The sequence below is a fragment of the Contarinia nasturtii genome, unplaced genomic scaffold, assembly GCF_009176525.2.
Source record: "Contarinia nasturtii isolate CC-2019 unplaced genomic scaffold, AAFC_CNas_1.1 Cnas_scaffold_928, whole genome shotgun sequence".
Lineage (NCBI taxonomy): Eukaryota > Metazoa > Arthropoda > Insecta > Diptera > Cecidomyiidae > Contarinia > Contarinia nasturtii.
Window position 1 is genome coordinate 242,593 of NW_022198275.1, and position 17,923 is coordinate 260,515.

Sequence of the window (17,923 nt, forward strand, 5' to 3'; positions counted from 1 at the left end):
GTTTCGATCTGATTTTTTCTTTGTACTTTCGAAGTAATTTATTTGGATATACTATCTGATGCACACAATAACAAGAAAGTGAATAAGAATTTATCATGTTCTATTTTGTTGTGCAATGAAACGGGCAATTTCATTTATGAAATTCAACGAACAAACCGAAAAAAATAACCTTCAAGAATTCGTAAGATTTCCATCGCTTGTGAACCGACGTGCCTGAAGATGTGTAGTGTAGAATCAATTGGATTTCAATTTGTCTGGACTGAATTGAATGGAATTTTAATCTGCTTTATACTTGATGGGTTTACAAAAGAAAATGGTCGGATGCCATAAAAAATTAAACTCACCGACTCTTGACTGTGGCTGTTGCTGATGATGGTACAACGGGCGTTGTTTGCAAACAAATGCATTGACTTTACAACCTCATCACTTACGGTTAACGAAGTAGACATGGAGAGTTCAATCGGGACACATAGTAAATATGAGCGTTATTTTATAATTCATGAGCGTGTTTGTTTTTCAATATTGCATAAATGTTTTGAGAAAGAGAGAGAGAAACGCACACGAAAATGGACATGAATAATAAATGTGGTTTTAACAAATGCACACAGCGCACATTTTTTTGGGAAAAATGAGAGAATAAAGTGCGCGTTTCACCTTTCGGGCATCAAACGTTGTTATGATTTATCGTTTAATTTATTCGGAAGGGGGTGTCTTTATGATTTACGTTTTATCCTTTGATGGCATTTGTAATATGAATGCTTGCTTAACAAGGTATGTTTTGTCGTATTCAAGCAACACTTCAATTGACTTCGGTTTGGTTCTTCTTTTTTTTCAATTTAGTTGTGAAATGAGCGTATAAATAATGCACAGATTCGTTTTAGCTCGATACAAATTTGCACAGACAATGACGAATGCACGGCAAACATATAACAATAATAACGACTACAGTAACGAAAAAGATCATCGACCATGCCACAAAAATTCGCTTCTACACAAAGAACCACATTTGAATGACACTTTTGCTATCTTTTTGAACATGTTACACATGCATGAAAGAAAAATAACAACGCACTACACAAAAAAGAAGAATTTCCATTCCTTTTTCTTCTCTTTTTTTCGAGCACTTTATTCTGTATGTTTTGCATTTTTCGGGCTAGTGAATATTTTGATTTGCTCTTATGCAAAAGAAATCACGCTATGTTCTGTTCATGACAGATTTTGATAAAAAAAATGTTGTTTTTTTCTGTTTGATCTCAATGTTCATTAAACGGTTCTCGTCGCAACTTTTATCTTTCGCAAAGTGTTTGGGCTCATTTATTTGCTCTGAAAAGCCCCCGATAAAAAAAATGTCAACCATTGAATGAGATAGAAACGAATCCGGTAAAGTTCAAGAGCACGCAATCCTTTTGATCGGAACAATAGAAAAAAACGCAACCGGAGTCGCCGGTTTCTTTCTCAATCACGACCTCAACAACCAACAAATATATCATCAATCGTGAATTTTCCATTTTTTCGTTCGGTTATTACTATCTACAGGTATCAGTATCAAAGTTTACGATCACATACATTTTCATACGCAATGTGATGATGACGCAAATGCATTTTCAGGCTTTGTTGATGCCGAAGGCGTGTTATATCACAAAAATTCCTAATTTGCTTACACGCTGCTCACGACCGGATATAATTTACAAACATTTCTGTAGGTGTGTTTAGGCGTGTGTGTGCGCGCCTGTACCGTTGTGCATGTTCAACGCAAACAATGTGCAAATAAAATGAACTTGAAAGGCGACACAATATTTCAGATAAGGGAATAATCTCCCGCTCTTTCTCGAGAAATGGTGCGTTTCTCGTTTGCTTAGTGTTATCGCATAATACTTCACGTGCGAATACATTTAATAAACGTGGCTTTTAACATCGTTTTACATTTAAACAAATGATATTTGAGTTCTTTTTGCTCTTAACGCTTTATCTCAAACATATTTTTACAGGCTTCAAGTTTACTTAAAACATTTCGAATGCATATGGCTGGCACGGTGAATGCGTACGAACCATATGTTGAAACGCATTCAATATTTCCATGGCGTTTTCTTTTTCAACATTTCTGCTTCGCATATTGCTCAGCTTTTGTGCCCAAGTCATTGAGGTAGAAAAGGGAAAATTAATTGGATCACATTTCTATGCTTCTGTTGAAGCGGGCGCACGTTACACATTCTTTGATCATATATTTTAATCAAATGAGCCGATGTTGCATTGTTTAAAGAATCGTTCATGTTTTTCGTTTTTATGTGTGAGATTGATTGTGAAAGCTTTTTTACGCTTCACCTTTCACATTCTCGCTAACGAATGTAAAATGCTTGAATTTTAATCCCGCTTAAATTAAAATGAATAACTTTTTTCCTCATTCCGACAAAATAACCATTGTATCCACGAATAATTTGCTTTTTCAAGCGCAAAATGTACGTGTATCTTTCAGTTTTGTTTCACACTTTTTTCTATCTTCTCATCAACAACCATCGTGTTTTTTTTCTCATAAGTATACAGAGTATCAAAATAACTTTTAAAAATTTACATAATGAGCTTAAGCGATATATTCAAATGTTGTCAAATTTGTTAAGGAAGAGACAATATATAAACACTAAACTGTGAAGTCTAATTGTAAATAGTTAAAGCACGAATAAAATACGGTGAAAATATCCATACCGTTGTGAATGAATGTGAAAACAGCTGTTTTTATTCGTTTGCAGTTGAAAATAGTGGGAAAACTCTGTAGCACCATCACGGCATGACTGAAGCGAGAAGATAAAAAGCAACACTGGCAGACAAGGACTTAAAATAGAATGAAAGGGTGAATAAATGGAAGGTATGGCAATAATTTTGTGACGAAATCGGTAGCTTCTTGCAATTTATCCTGTTTCGTGAATGGTTGAATTGCATATTTGTGCAAATTCACTTTTTAAAGAACAAAAGAAAATGCCATGAAAGCTGAAAGTATGTTTTTATGTGCGCGTATAGCGTATACTCTTCGTACAATTTTCAAAATTAAGTGAAATTAACTATTTTATGAAAATTAATAGAAAAAAAAACCGGAGAGATGTGCTGATGCGTAAATTCGCATGCATTTTAGCTTGTGAAAAACTGTGCGCCTGCAAGAACTTCATTAGTTTGGAGTTATGGTGCATAACTTATTTAAGAGAATGTGCTTAAGAAAAGCACCAAACGAACAGCAACAGCAAAAAAAAAACAAAAACTAAAGAAAACCAAAAAAAGAGTGAGAAAGAAAAGAAGCCCTTCAGGAAGCTAGAAAGACTATGAACTGTTGTGAAATGTACGCGAGAAGAAAATCTTCAAGCCGAAAACACTCGATGATCGTTGAAACGGGCGATGAAATGAAAAAAACTTTTGCGTTTAACAATTCGTTGCCATTGTAGTACCATCCCGTTCCATTACCATCGTTGTCATCGTCTGCGACTATAATTTTGTTGTCTATTGAAACACTAAAATGACATGACAAACATGCCACATTTCTCTAAGTTTTGCGGTTATCGATGCCATATAAACATAGAACGTTTGCGAGCATTGCAAGTGTATCGCGTATAATTAGCATTGATAAGATCAACAATGGATGAGCGAACATCAGCACGAAGAGTGAATGTGTATCAGGCGTTATTGCATTAAACACACATTTCGCTTGAGAAAATGTGATGAACGCAAAGCACGAAAAATGAACAACAACAACCAGATATGCCAACAAAGGCAAGCAAATCGCGAACGACTCGATGCAATTACACAATGGCAGGGTGGAAAAAAAGAAAAACAAAAATAATAAACAAAGTGTGTGCGAGAGAGTGCGGAGTAGAAACAACCTTAAATGGTTGTCAACAAACGACATTTCAAAATGTTACCGAATGAAGTATCTCCATCAGCGTGCTGAACGATAAAGAATTTTACGACTCCATTCAATATTATATCAGTCAGTGAGTATGATTCGAAGTCGAAAATACCACATCATGCACATACACGTTTATACGTCATACAGCAATCTTATTTATTTTAAGAGTAGTTAATTCATTGCGATGGCTGATGGCATTTTATACAAAGAGGTTTTGAGTGTATGCGCGCTCGTGTGTGTGTGTGTCTGTTTGTGCTGCATACGCCACCAATTTTCAAATTTCATATCATCACAGAATTTTCGGGGCGTCTTCTTTCGTCGTAAGCAAATACTATTTTCTAAATACATTGCATTCAACATTAACACATGATAATAAGAGCCAACAAAATTAAGAGTTTCAAAACATTCAGTGAAATTTTGCGGTATTTTTGTCAAGCGTATTTTGCTTGAATGCGGTTAATGGGTTTTCGTTGAGAATATAAGTACATATTATATATTATATGCCGTAGCATAAAGTAATGTGTCACAAAAGCTAAGCGTACACAAATAAGCTCTGAAACATTTTCGTACTCACCAAATGCAATAGATAGAAGCAATGGATAGAAAAGTACGACGATAAAGTTTTCTTGCTCGCAAAAAAGTTGTTGTCTTATAAAACATACATACAACTTATATCTGAAAGCGTTCTACTTTGTGTCATATCATCATCGCATGCATAGCGTCTTTTTCTTTAGCACACATACACTTAGATTTGCTGTCGTAGCATGGTGGCTGTCAATGTAACAACATTTCTTTTGACATTGTTTTAATGCCGTTCACATTTGTGTATACCGCACTTTCACCGTATTACACGAAACAATTATTTTTCACAATGGGATAGACACGCATAAGCTCCGCTTTTTTCTAATTAAATCAGTATACTTTGTTTCGACTTCAAGCCACTCACTGTTGATCTTTCTCTTTCTCTCTCTCTCTCTCTCTATTTCTATTTATCTAGCTCTTCACTTATCTTATGGCGCCAGCACTAAAACCTATGAACGACAGAAAAAAAAGCGCACGCACACTTAGAACACACTCATAAACAGTCAATATTTAAGGTGATTAACGTTTTAATCGAATTTTTAAGTGTGTGCAAAACTAGTGATAATCGTCGATATTGAGAACAGCGAAAACAATTTTATGGCTGCGTGAACATTATCAGCTCGCGGCGGTATTGTCTCTTTTTGAATTTGCAACCTGGTAAAATAGACGATTTCGATTACTTTGTTTACTATCAGAACCAGAAACAAAAGTTACAAATTCTGACGTCAGTTTGTGATCAAGATTTGTATGGCTCGATACGTTCACTGATTCTTTTGTGTACACAAATTGACTGGCATATTTGAACAACTTGCCATTGAATGGCTACAGTTTGTTTGCACAGGAGTTTGTTGTTCTTAAGACAAAATGTAACATGCCGTGTGTACATTGTACATAGCATCATTCTCATTACCTCCATATATGCTTCTAAACGCTTTTCTATAGCTCGGGCTTCGAATTTTATCAATTGCTGGATAATGTGAAAATATAAGAAGCAAACGAGCACAAATGAATTGAAATCTTTACGGATTTTCGACTAGTAATGCGGTATTTTTCAAACCAGTGTTCAGATAACAATATTTAAAATGGTATTCAAAAATTTTAATGGACACCATTTGAATGTGAATGAATTGGTTATGAGCAACGACAGTCGACGAATTTCATTGTTTTACTTTTCATGGCGCTAAATATGTTTACAATATTTACGTTTGAAAATGGAAAAATTTCCCTAAACAGCTAGCTAAACAGTGTACCAGATTTAGTATTGAATTTCAACCAAATTAAATTTATCATACCAATTGTCATTCATGTTTGACATTTAAAAGTCATATATTTAAAATGTACATCTTTATGGCTAGTGCACATAGTTTTGCAACTCAATACAGTATTCATAATAAACCATTTCTGAAGTAATGACGTTTTTTAACGGGAAAAGCTTGTGTGGAGTCGTTATATTAACAAACACGATCAATTTTTTTAAAAAAAATTAATCATGTTCCATTTAACATGCTAGAAGACAACACATCTATCAACGTCTAAGGCGTTTAATCTCCAAAAATGTCAATATCTGACACTGATGAAAATTTCACTCTTTCCTAGATCCGGAAAAATAGAAAAATTCATCCCAAAATCTCCTCAACAAGCATTAGTTCAATAAAAAATCTAAATTTTAATCAAAGTAATCAATGTCTCAATGCAACCTTGCAATTAAGTATTCAATCTAAGGTCAAGAACCCTGGTTCAGAAACTATTATGATAAATGAGTATTAAGCGTAGTACACTTTTGAATTTTTTCCACATCTAAATTTGAATATTCGTGAGAAAGACGCATGCCCCTTGAAAAACATTCTCATAAAGTGTATTATTATTTTCACGTGTCACAAATGTTGGCCGCTTTGTGGATATGAATTAAATCAAACTCACTCAAATGTATTGCCACACAAGTGTATTTCAACGAATACATATGGTGCGATGGAAAAAACGTATTTGTTTTCGCTTTCATACATTAAAAAGAAATTGGTGTGGTTGTTTCCGCTTTCGTTTTGTAAATGAAAAATTTAAGTATGTGGTTGTGCGTGTGTGTGTGTGTGTGATTGCATACGACTTCAATATTGATATTTCGAGCGTTCAAGTGTGAAAGGTAAGTTTGAAGTTGAATTTTCAAATTATTATTTACGGCCGTTAAAAATATTCCATAGAATGAGTAGGAACTTTCGGTTTTCCGCATCATCGCTCACAATTTTTCGCAAGACGTACGAATCTAGGGTAAGTGAACCATTCATATCGCCAAATTTAATCATTTTCAAAGGAAAGAAAAGAAAATCAAGCCATACCAATTGACGACTTTGGATTAGAAGAGAAAAAAAATGAGAAAAAAGAAATTTTCACGTGTAAAAAGAACGTTGAATGATTTTCACACACGGTCGCTTTCGAAATGACGAAGATGAACCGATTCTTTTTATTAAACTAAAAACGCGCAAGTAAAAGATTACAACAAGATGTATTGCATCTAGACAGGGGAAGAAATGTGATGAAAATATATAAAAAAAATTTGAAGCAGCAGTAGCAACACTGCACACATTCAACACCAAAACCGGAATGAGAAAAAAGGCAAATCGAATAAAAAAAGAAACTAACCTTAGTTACGCTTCAGTGCACATTGAAATATAATGCTCTTAAATGTGCTATTATATAATATCATAGTGTGAGAACAAGTACAATCTGGCCATACGACTATGGTGGATATTACTTTGATCGCTAGTCGCTTTGATACGCCCGATTCGCAAAATTCTCCCATTCGTCCGCCACATCAGTTTTAACGAATTTTTTATGATCTCATAAAAATCGTGTGCACGCTCTTTTTTTGCGTTCGACTCATTTTGTGCATGGATACGGTTGTGTTCTCTCTTCTTTCTCACTCGGTGTGTTATTTTCACATTTTTTGGGTGATGTGTAGTGCATCCATCGAACGAAATGAGATGAAGCGATGCCGACACATAAAGCAGACACAACAGAGAAATAAAGAATGAACGAAAAAAAGCGGTTCGTAGTTAAAAACGACTGGAATATAATACCCTTTTATTTTTATTGTATTAAAACTCAATCTACTGTTTGGCCATTCATTGTAATTTTAACAGCATAATGGTGTCGGTGGAAAAATGTTCAGTTTCATAGATATTGAAAGTGGGACGTGCTTGCCTAGCACTGCTTGGTACGAGAGAAAAAAGCCGAATGTGAATTTTTGAATCGAGCATTTTGAGTTTTTCGTCAACGAGACTGAAAAAAGAATAGATAAAACTAGAAAGGGTGAAATTAAAGAGAAAAAAAAATTGTAGCGACAATTTGGCACACCAATGTACCTCAATTCGATCTCTATTCAATTCAATTTAAATTTTTAAATGGTTTGGAATGAAAAGACTCTCACACATAAAATTTTGTGTTTAGCTCTTAATTGTATTAGGATAAAATGCTACGTAAAGTGCATTAAAAACGAACTCATTTTACAAATTCAAGCTGAGCCCCATTATTTTGCAATAAAATTACCTTTTGATGGTTGATTTAGTTTTCATTTAATTGAATTTTGTCAGTGTGTATACTATTTACCACTGTGTATACTATTTAAATTTCGTTCGGTACATTTTTTTTATAAACTCTACAAAAAATGAATATCACATTGTGTTTGTAATATAGCTCAAGGTCTTTGTAATGTTCATGGGTTTAAATAATTGAAAACATTGGTGAAAAACTGATCAAAAAGACTTTTAAAAAATGATTTCAATTTTTATTGATTAAAGTGAGTTTTATTACTGCCATTTTGCGTGCGAAAAACCGCGCTCAAACACAGCAATAAAAGTAAATTGCACATTTTAACTTTTTTTTTGCAATAATAATGGTATGAAATTTATTCGTTGTACTTTTTTGCTGGTATCAGCATTATTTGTTTCAATTTAATGCATTTATAATTTTTTGAAGCATAAATTTGATGCCACACCAACAGGCAACAGCCATGACCACTTGAACGAACATGATTATTATCACTGACGAAGTAAAAAAAAATGTATGCTTTGATGAAAATTGATTTCAACTAAAGCCGAAACTCATTTACAAAATCGCATTTCGCATTTTTTTTCGCTCGATTTTAAAAATGCATGAGAGATACTTCATAAAGTATTTTTAAAAGAGGTAATATATTTATAAATTATTGGAGTTTCACAATTGCAAAAATTGCATTTATAACATCTGTTCATCCGCATTAAAATTAAGGACATTCAAGAAAAAAATTCAGTGTTTTGGGCTTGCGAATAAAATTAAAAGGATATTAGGTCATCGTAAATGAATTGAGTATTTTGAGTATTTCCACACCGCATTCGACATTCATTGGCATATAAATTGATAAAAATTAATCAGGTCATTGCATTAATGTTGTTATTTACAACATGACCTTCTTGCAGGTGATAAAGATCTAGTCGGAGAAAATTCTGTCAACTGAATCGCCGTAACAGACATCGATCAAAAAATCGTAACCATGGCGTGCGTGTTAAAAATGAAAATGGAATACATGACATTTTTTGTGTGCCAGTAAATATAATCTCCTTACAATTTTGCATTCGAGATGGTTGTGTCTTTTGCTCATTTCATTGAACTGCAATGAAACGTTTTCAAAAGTTAAAATAAAGACGCTTCATCCGCTTATCTCTTAGCTTGATGCTTTTTTTCTTCATTTCTCATACTGATTTCTTTTTTGTTGAACACAACAGCGGAGAATGAGAAAAGTCGAAAATGATATTAGATGATGGCGTCTTCAACGCTGCTTTGGATTGAAATGAAAATCGGATATGGTAAAAATGGTGTAGCTCTTGGTCGAATAACGTTGAAAAAAAATGGTGTTTTTGACAACATTTCAAGATGGTTTGTGCGCGCGTCCGCATCACACGCTCAACGAAAGAAAAATTGTTTTCATATTGTCTGAAAGAGAATATAAATGGATTTCAATCGCTTATTATTAGCGTTTCATTGGTAAGCATTTTTCAGTTACGAAAATGCCGCTCCGTTGAACATTGAACGGCAAACTTTGAGCTAACACACACAAATACTTACCATTAGAAGATAAGACACGAATCACTTTCACCTCGCCAACACTCCTCTCGTTCACTTTCTCACATTCTCTTTGCTTTACGTTGAAGTGCTCGTTCAAGCGATTGTTTTCGAAAATATGCGCTTGGGCTAAATAATCCTTTTTAGCGTCGAATGTTTGAAAACTTTTCAATTTCTTTTTAGATATTCATTTGAAAGTTGCTCTGAAATAACAAACTTAGGGTGATTGCACATAAATATTTACATTTCATGTGTGTTTGTATGAATTTCAACAACGGCGAAGAAAAACAATTTGCGCTAACGATCAATTTCCATCTGACATCGTGTGCATTCACAACAAACATTGTTCACGTTAGTTGTATTGTATACGTCGGTTTCATATCTGTTACAGTGATCATATTTACAAAGCAAATATAATTTGAAAGCCGGTGAGACGCCTCTCTGTTACGGATAAATGATGAATGGTTACGATCCAAGCGAGAGTTATTGAATTTTTCTCCTTGATTTATTGTAATGATTTGAGAAGCGGAAAAGAGAGAGCGAGAGGGAGAGGGAGTGAGTGAGTTGGAGAGTAAAAGTGACGAGAAAGAACAATAAGACCTTTTTCCTATACTTTTAATATATGTGACAAGGTGAAAAGAAATATTTTTTCGTCAGTGGCGTCGCCTAACGTGTTGGTTGACAATGCCAATGGCAAACCAGTGAATAGCTGTAAGTCGAACAATTGTGAAATCATTCGCACTAATACATACTAACACAACGAACTTCGTTTTTGTGTGCGCCACACTTAGGTGCTTGTTGTGTTTTGTGTATTGATGTGAATTGCGACTCAATTACAGTAGACGGCGCAACGAACAAATTTTTTTAACTTTTCTCCAAAAAACGTCAACTGAAAGGTCTTTCTGAGAAAGAAAACAATATGAAAATGAGCTTTTTGAAGAAGGCAGATTATCCATGTTTCCTTGTTAAATGGTAACCTTTATGGTGATTGAACGTACGAAATGAATAGATATTTCATGAATACACACACAGACATGAATTCAAGATGTCCCATTGCACATAAAGTCGTAGCGTGTGTTGCACTGAAATTGTCTCATGTAATCATACAAATATTTCAAAGTCAAATCAGGTTTTTGAATAAAATTCAATTTTCCTGTAAGTTCAAAATGCGAGTGATTTGAAGTGCTCAAGCTCCCAAAGGAAAGCTCATCATCATTATCGTAACATCCATCAATTTGATATTATTGAAGAACCTGCCATTTTTTTTGCAAGCGTAACAGCCTAATATTTTGCTCTTCTTTGTTTACACAGTTTCTCATTTCATCGTTCATCAAATAGCTTTTCATATTCAAGTACGTATCTATATACGTATATCAAATTGATCAGGCTAGCCAATTTAAATTTCTATTATCGTACGCCATATTTTGCATCGCAAACTCTGTGATGAATTACATAGGAAAAGTATTGAGGTGGTATTCAATTGGTCTCATGAAAAAAAAATTGTATGCGCTTTCGTTGCAGAAAATGTAGCAAATGCCATAGTGCGTACCATGACGGCATGATAAAAATGTAAATCGTTGAATTGTGGTGTCATTTCTGTGCTAGTGTAACTTGGCAATGGTTGTACAAACGGAACAAACATGAGCATCCTCCCTTTTTTCGATTAAGTCAACAATAGCACGTGTATCAAATTGGATAAATTGAATGATAACGACGATTATACAGCGTAGTGCTTTCTCTCAATAAGTAAATTAATATCAGTCTCTGTTGTCTCCAAATACAATGATGCAGCAAATTACTTCGTGCACAGTATCAATTCACATCGTTTAAAATCAATGTTTTTTTTTTCGAGCACATAGTATCATCCAGATGCAACAGTAACTGGAGTATATACAAATCGATATGATGTAAAACTGTTTACAACATCAACAGCAACGACAAAAACTTAGAAACAAAAACAATTTGGTCTCTTATTGTGTTCATCTTTTTTTCTGCAGCAAAGCTTCATCTCGATTGGTTGATAAAAGACTTTTATCATCCCCTTCGTAATTTAGTACGAAAAAAATGAGTAGAAGTGAAAAAAGAGCACGCGATTACTGCGCAGTTGACACTCATATATTCGAGCACACAATCCAGGAAGTTATCGTTGCCAACGGCAAGTAGTTGGTTAAATTGATGACTCAATAAAAAAAAACCGAGTGTGCTACATTTTTGAAGAACATAGTTTCGAGTGCAATTCACACCAGCCAATTATTGTTTTCAAACGCGTTCTTTTTTTCATTGCTTATTATACTCAATTGATCATTTAATTTTTTATTGCGTATCTTGTGTCTACTTTTGTCATCGTTTTTTTTTCGCGTTGCCTTGACGAACCGGCATCAATAAAAAGTGTCACACGTCTGTGTGTGTTGTTCGTTTATGATTTTCCGTGTTCGATTTCACATTGCCGATTCGATATGAAATGGAAAATCGATCAGGGTGATGCATTATCTCTTCATATCTTTTGTTGATTATTTTTGAAGCGCAGAGCATTATGATGTTTCCCTTCATATTTGAGTATATATTATTGTTATTCTAGTTGTGCTGATCAATCAAACATAGTGATAAGATGCTCACGCTCAAACTAATGACAATAAATATTGTCACATTGATGAGAATAAAGTGATCCGATGAAAGCAAAAACGCTTGCAATTTGTGAATTTGAATGACGCACTTCATTATTATGAACGATGGTTTTCATCAAATGAACATTAATGCAATGAACATTGATAAAAACGAAAAGCGAGAGACATGAAAATAGAAAAGAAATATGGAAAGTAACTTATTTTAAAAGCGAAAAATTGATGGATAAAAATTCCGTTTGAAGTGAGCAATCATAATAATTTGTAATATGCGCGACGTGAACACGAAAAGCGACTATTTTATCTAATAAAATTGCAGATGAAAGCATGAAACGCACCGAAGAAACGAAATGAAAATATATATATATTGAGTAAAAATCATTTTTCCATCTAGCTAATAGCCGATTTAAATCAATTTTTTTATCGATGACGTGCGCTTTGTCGAGCGCAATTTTCTATGAATAAGAAATCGAGCACAAAACAATCAGCCATCATTGAAAAGCGGAACCAGTTTTTTCGGTTCCATTTCATTTTACGCTGTTCATTTTTCGCCATCTTTCATCATCATTGTCATTATTGATAACCAATAAAAGCACGTTTCAGCCATTTTTACTTCGATGAAATTCATTGCTTGAATTTGTCATGATAGCATTTTGTTGTACTATCCAAGTCCACGATATTGACTATCATTTAAAAGAAATGCGCTTCATCCACATCACGCTCTTACGAGATATTATAGTATAAAAAATTTCACATATATTTTCGGTCGAAAGAAAGCTGAGCATTTATAACGTTAGCGAATGGAATTGCTAAAGGAAGCCATAAACTTTGCCAATAATTCACGTTAAAGTGACAAACAGCTGCGAAAATTGTCTGATATTACCAAACCTAGCTCACGAAACCAATATGAAGTATATTCCATTGAAAATGGACATGGTGTCGACAATGTGTTCTCCTCTTCAATAATGTGAAAGAGATGAAAAGTATTTTTGCCCATAAATTTACTGTCTTCAATTGAAGTTTTTGAATGAAACTCTTAAAAATACGCATAAAAATCGATCCACAAAATTGTATTAATCAAAATTTACAAAAAGAATAAAAATAATGGTGGAAACACACTTACCAGAACATAAACGGCAAATGGCATAACAACAACAGCCACCAGAAGATCAGCTATAGCCAAACTAACTATAAAATAATTTGTGACCGTTTGCAGCGTTCGTTCACGATATACCGATAGTATAACCAGCACATTGCCGAACAGCGTCAAAATCGGAAATATTAGCAAAATTAATGCCCAGTACTGTTGTGGCTGTGGTGCTGAATCGGCTATCGTGTGTAAAGTAATGGGTACAGGCGGCGACAGAGAAAGAAAAAAAACGAAAAAAAAGATATATATTAAAAACTATGGAAGATGAATGCTGAGAGAAATTATCATTAGTGTTGGCATTGAAACGCATCCACCCTCGTGCAATGCATCCTCATCAATTTCGAATTAAGTGTAAAATTTACCTAAAGGCTCGTTACACGTTGAATTAGGATAGGAGCAATTTTGCGGATCGAATGCGATGCTGGTGTTTGGATTAAGTGTAGAGCCCGTTGTACCGATACCGCTGCCAACGCTGCCATTATAGTTGTAAAAATACGAACTAAAATCCTCCACTAGAAGCATAAAATTACTTCCGCTATCGTAATTTGATTTGTTACTATGCGGTTCACTACCATAATCGTATTGGTATTGATATTGAAATGTTTGATTAATCATTGTGACTGATGATGATGCTGGTGGTGGCAGTGGCGAAAACATTGTACCATTATTACTACCCATGCCATTTGCTAAACTATTTCGAAAAAAATCGAAACTCCCAAAGTTCAAATTGTTTCGATTCGCCACGTTGTTGGAAGTCAATGCTGCACCACCTGGAATTCGATTCGTATCAAGAATTCGATTCGTATCAACTCTAACACCACCACCGTTGCTGCCGCTGTCGCCACCACCACCGATGTCATCAAACAATTTGAAATAATCTGGGGAATTCCAGTTTGAATTCGTTGAATAGTTGGCCATTGCAACGCGATTGATGCGGTTTTGCTTACTTTGTCACAAACACACGAACTCACTCGTTGCTTTTTTCTCACCACAAATGTCTCTTGCTAGTTACAAACAAACAAAAAAACACAACTTTTTTAGTTGTTACTATTACTATGGATTTGTAGCATTTAAGCATTTGTCCCTTGAGTACATTTTGTCTTGAATGTGTTCTCGTTTTTCTTTGAATTTTCTCTGTGTGTGTGTTATTTCCCGTTTATTTTGCCACTGTAAGTTCACGATACTATTGATTGATTACTCCGTAAAACCATATAGTCGACGACACAAAAACAATTCACATACTCACTTTTATTTTACTTGTTTGAGCAAAACAATTTCCATTTACTTTGACAGACATAAAATAAACTTAAAACTCTTTCATTTCTTGTTGTATACACACAAAATGCACAGAAGAACAAGGTAAGGAAATTGCTTTTTGGAAAATTGGAAAAATACCGCAGTTTCAATAAATTGACTTAATGCATAGTAAAACTAAACGGTCTGTTTGTGTATGTATGTGTGTGTGTGCGAGAGAGAGGAAGACCGAGTAAAATAGAGAAAACGATGAATACGAAGACGCGAAAAACACACATCAATTCCGAACATATTGAATAGTTTGTTTTTTCTTTCGTTATATTCACCGTTGTTATCGAACTTTCAAATGATGTTTTACGTTCTATTGAAATGTTGCATTTGCCAAATAAATCGAAACAAATTAAAACGTAAATCAAAAACGGCATGAATGAAAAGTTTTCGTTGTCGAACATGTACCGCATACGAAAACAGTGCCTTCCAATTTTCAATCGTATTTTCACTGTATCGTCTGTATTTCTCTCTGGCTTCGCTATTCTCGTCTAAGTTTTCGGTATTCTAAAGCAAACGGTTCAATTTTCATTACATCACCGAATGCGTTCAGTGTGAATGCAAAAGCTCTGGTGTGTCAATTCATGTTTCAAAAACAGGATTTATTTGTTTCGGTTGCGGTGGTGCGAATAACACTAGGATTAGTTGAAGATAGTGTGGTGCGAATAACACGGTGCCAATGATGGTTGATCTCAGTTTCCGCTATCCTGTGAACCTGTGTTGAAAATGAAATAAAATGGAATGAAAAAAAGGTAGAATAAAATCTTCACGCATTTTTATAGCATAAATATCTCAACAATGGTAATGATAATGTGCAATTACTTAAATCTATATGCATCAAATAAACAGTCTTTGCCATTGTCGAAAACGACGCAGAGACGAACGAAGAGAACGAGGAGTTGAAATGTATTCGAACGAGATGGGAGTTGATTATGAATTTCACCCACATCAATTTTAAAATTACTCCATAGAAAAATTTAATAAAAACATTTTTTTTTTGTTTATTTAATCACAGACCCGCATCAGATCGCAGGTCGTCGCATGTGGTTTTATTGTTGCAAATACCTATCTCTCTGTTGCTTTCTCTCCCTCACATCTCCTCTCTACCTCAAAATGAATGAAAACGAGAATCAGAGCAAGCTTGATGATTGATGCTGGCAACATAAGTATTCACCGCAAATGTTAAAAGTGAACAATATTCCTTTTGTGTTAAAACGCATGGAGCCGTTCAAAGTCAGTATCGACTGAAACATCGAAATTTGTGGTGTTCATTTACGATTTCATAATTTTGTCGTAAAAAGACTATAAAAAATGTTGCGTATTATTCGCGGTCGGGTGGGCAAAGAAACAAAAAAAAACACAAAGAGCGTACAGTGCTCTGCTTACTGTTGCATAAATCAAAACGCGCTGATGGGAATGATGCAGCATTTTCATGGTCAATCTGATTGGTCTAGCTCTCATATTTTCCGGAAATTTAATTTTCCAGCAAAGAATCTCTCGTGAGATTTGGCTGCCGATAACTCAACTTTCCCAAAGAAGATCGTTCAGTGTGTATGTGTGTGACGTTAAGTTTTTGAATTGTTAAAGTCACTTGCGTATTTGCATGGGGAAATGTATTCATTTTTCTTTTTATTTTCATAAAATATGTGAAGCATGACGCCATCTTAAGAAATAATTTGCTCAATGATTGCTCCCACATACTTTCGAGTGAATGCTTTGTTGTTACTTTCTTTTTTTTATTGAGATATCTCTTTTACTCTTTCGAAAAAGAAGTGAATAATAAAAAAGGGAGTAGAATTTTTTTTTCGAGATATAATACTATAATATGCTTGAATTTATTTACAAAGCGTGAGAAATTTCACGGAAATCCCTTTGAGCATGGAAAATATACACATCTCAAGTGAGAATCTCACTGTGAGATACGTATATTGTTTTCTTTTCAATGTGTTGCCAAATTGCACGCATTTTTTTCAAACTAAACGACAAAGCATTGGCGATTTATCTCAAAATTCCGAAAATCTGGCTTTTTTGTTACAGACTCAACCGAAATAAAAATAAATCAGTAAAATAACTTTGAATTTCTCAAAAAAATATATGATTTAAAAATATGATTTGGAGAGTTGTAAACGTCACATTTTCATGTATAAAATAATACGGTCCATTTATGTCTCTCTTTTTTTGTAAATTGCTAACTATAAAAGGCTGGATACATACTATGATATAAAAGGGTCGTGATTGTGCAACGTTATATTACGAAAGTATAATGTCCTCACATGAGTGGTGTTTTTGTGTGTGAATGCGTCACATATCTATTGGTGCTGTGAAATAACATGAGCACATACGAAAGACGAAAAAAAATAAAAAAAAACGAGAAAAGTCGACCAGAGAATATAAATTTCCATTGAAACGAGCAGCGACATCGTGTAAGATTTATCATCGGCGAGATTTCATTTGTTACCGTTTGAAGTAGTGAAAATAAGAATGTGCTTGGCATAAGCTAAGATATGGTGGTCGCGTGATAGTAACAGGAAACGGAAATAACTATAGGAGTACCCAAACTAACGAAATGTGCTCTTTTTTTCGTGTGTATCGCCAGCGTGCTATACCGCGGCAATGATGTGTGTTTGTGTGTAGGATGACAAAGACGATGAAAATTGTGTGCGGTATGCGGTGGAATGTGATGTTGCACAAGGGGCCGGGGCGAATGTATAATAAAACAAGAAAAAATACTTAGCACAATCTTTTGATACTCGCTCCAAAGCACATGCACTTCAGCACAATGATATATTAGCGTGTGTCGTCTCGTTATTGTGTGTATGTGTGTGCTTCGGGTTTTTCAGTTTTTATTCCGTCTTTTCATTCGGCGCTCTTTTCCTATTCTCACAAGCGATCGCTCTCTCTCTCTCTCTCTCTCTCTCTCTCTCTCTCTCTCTCTCTCTCACTACCCGCCTATGTTTTCTTGCTTTGAGTACTGTAACTTTATAATTTTCCCTTCATTCTATTTGTCGCTCCATTCGCAACATTTGAATGCATTCCATTCAACATCGTTACATGGCTAACAGCGACAACATTTTATTATTCTTGTACCGACGAATAAAATATATATGGTTCACATATGTTCCGCTCAATGTGCTCGTCAAGCAATATGTGCACACATTCACATAATTTTTATTTTTGCTTGACGCTCTCACGATTGCTGCTTTCTTCCTTCGACTCTCTCTCTCTGCTCCACTCCCCATATCTCGGCAATTCGATTTTTTGCAACGCAAGATATGTTCAAATATATTT

The 17,923-nt window shown here is 34.6% G+C and overlaps 1 protein-coding gene across 7 annotated transcripts in view; it reads right to left on the reverse strand.

Moving 5' to 3' along the window:
• Window positions 1–17,923, reverse strand: part of LOC116342922 (dopamine D2-like receptor) — a 155,554-nt gene that overhangs the window by 111,688 nt on the left and 25,943 nt on the right. For 5 of the 7 annotated variants that reach the window (XM_031770735.1, XM_031770730.1, XM_031770734.1 and 2 more), the window contains exons 2-3: window positions 13,696–15,350; window positions 13,307–13,512 (exon numbers count right to left, since the gene is read on the reverse strand). In XM_031770735.1, the coding sequence (XP_031626595.1) occupies window positions 13,307–13,512; window positions 13,696–14,251 (762 nt within the window). In that variant the 5' untranslated portion in view covers window positions 14,252–15,350. The remainder of the gene's footprint in view (window positions 1–13,306; window positions 13,513–13,695; window positions 15,351–17,923) is intronic. The other 2 variants (XM_031770728.1, XM_031770729.1) reach the window with 2 other exon arrangements.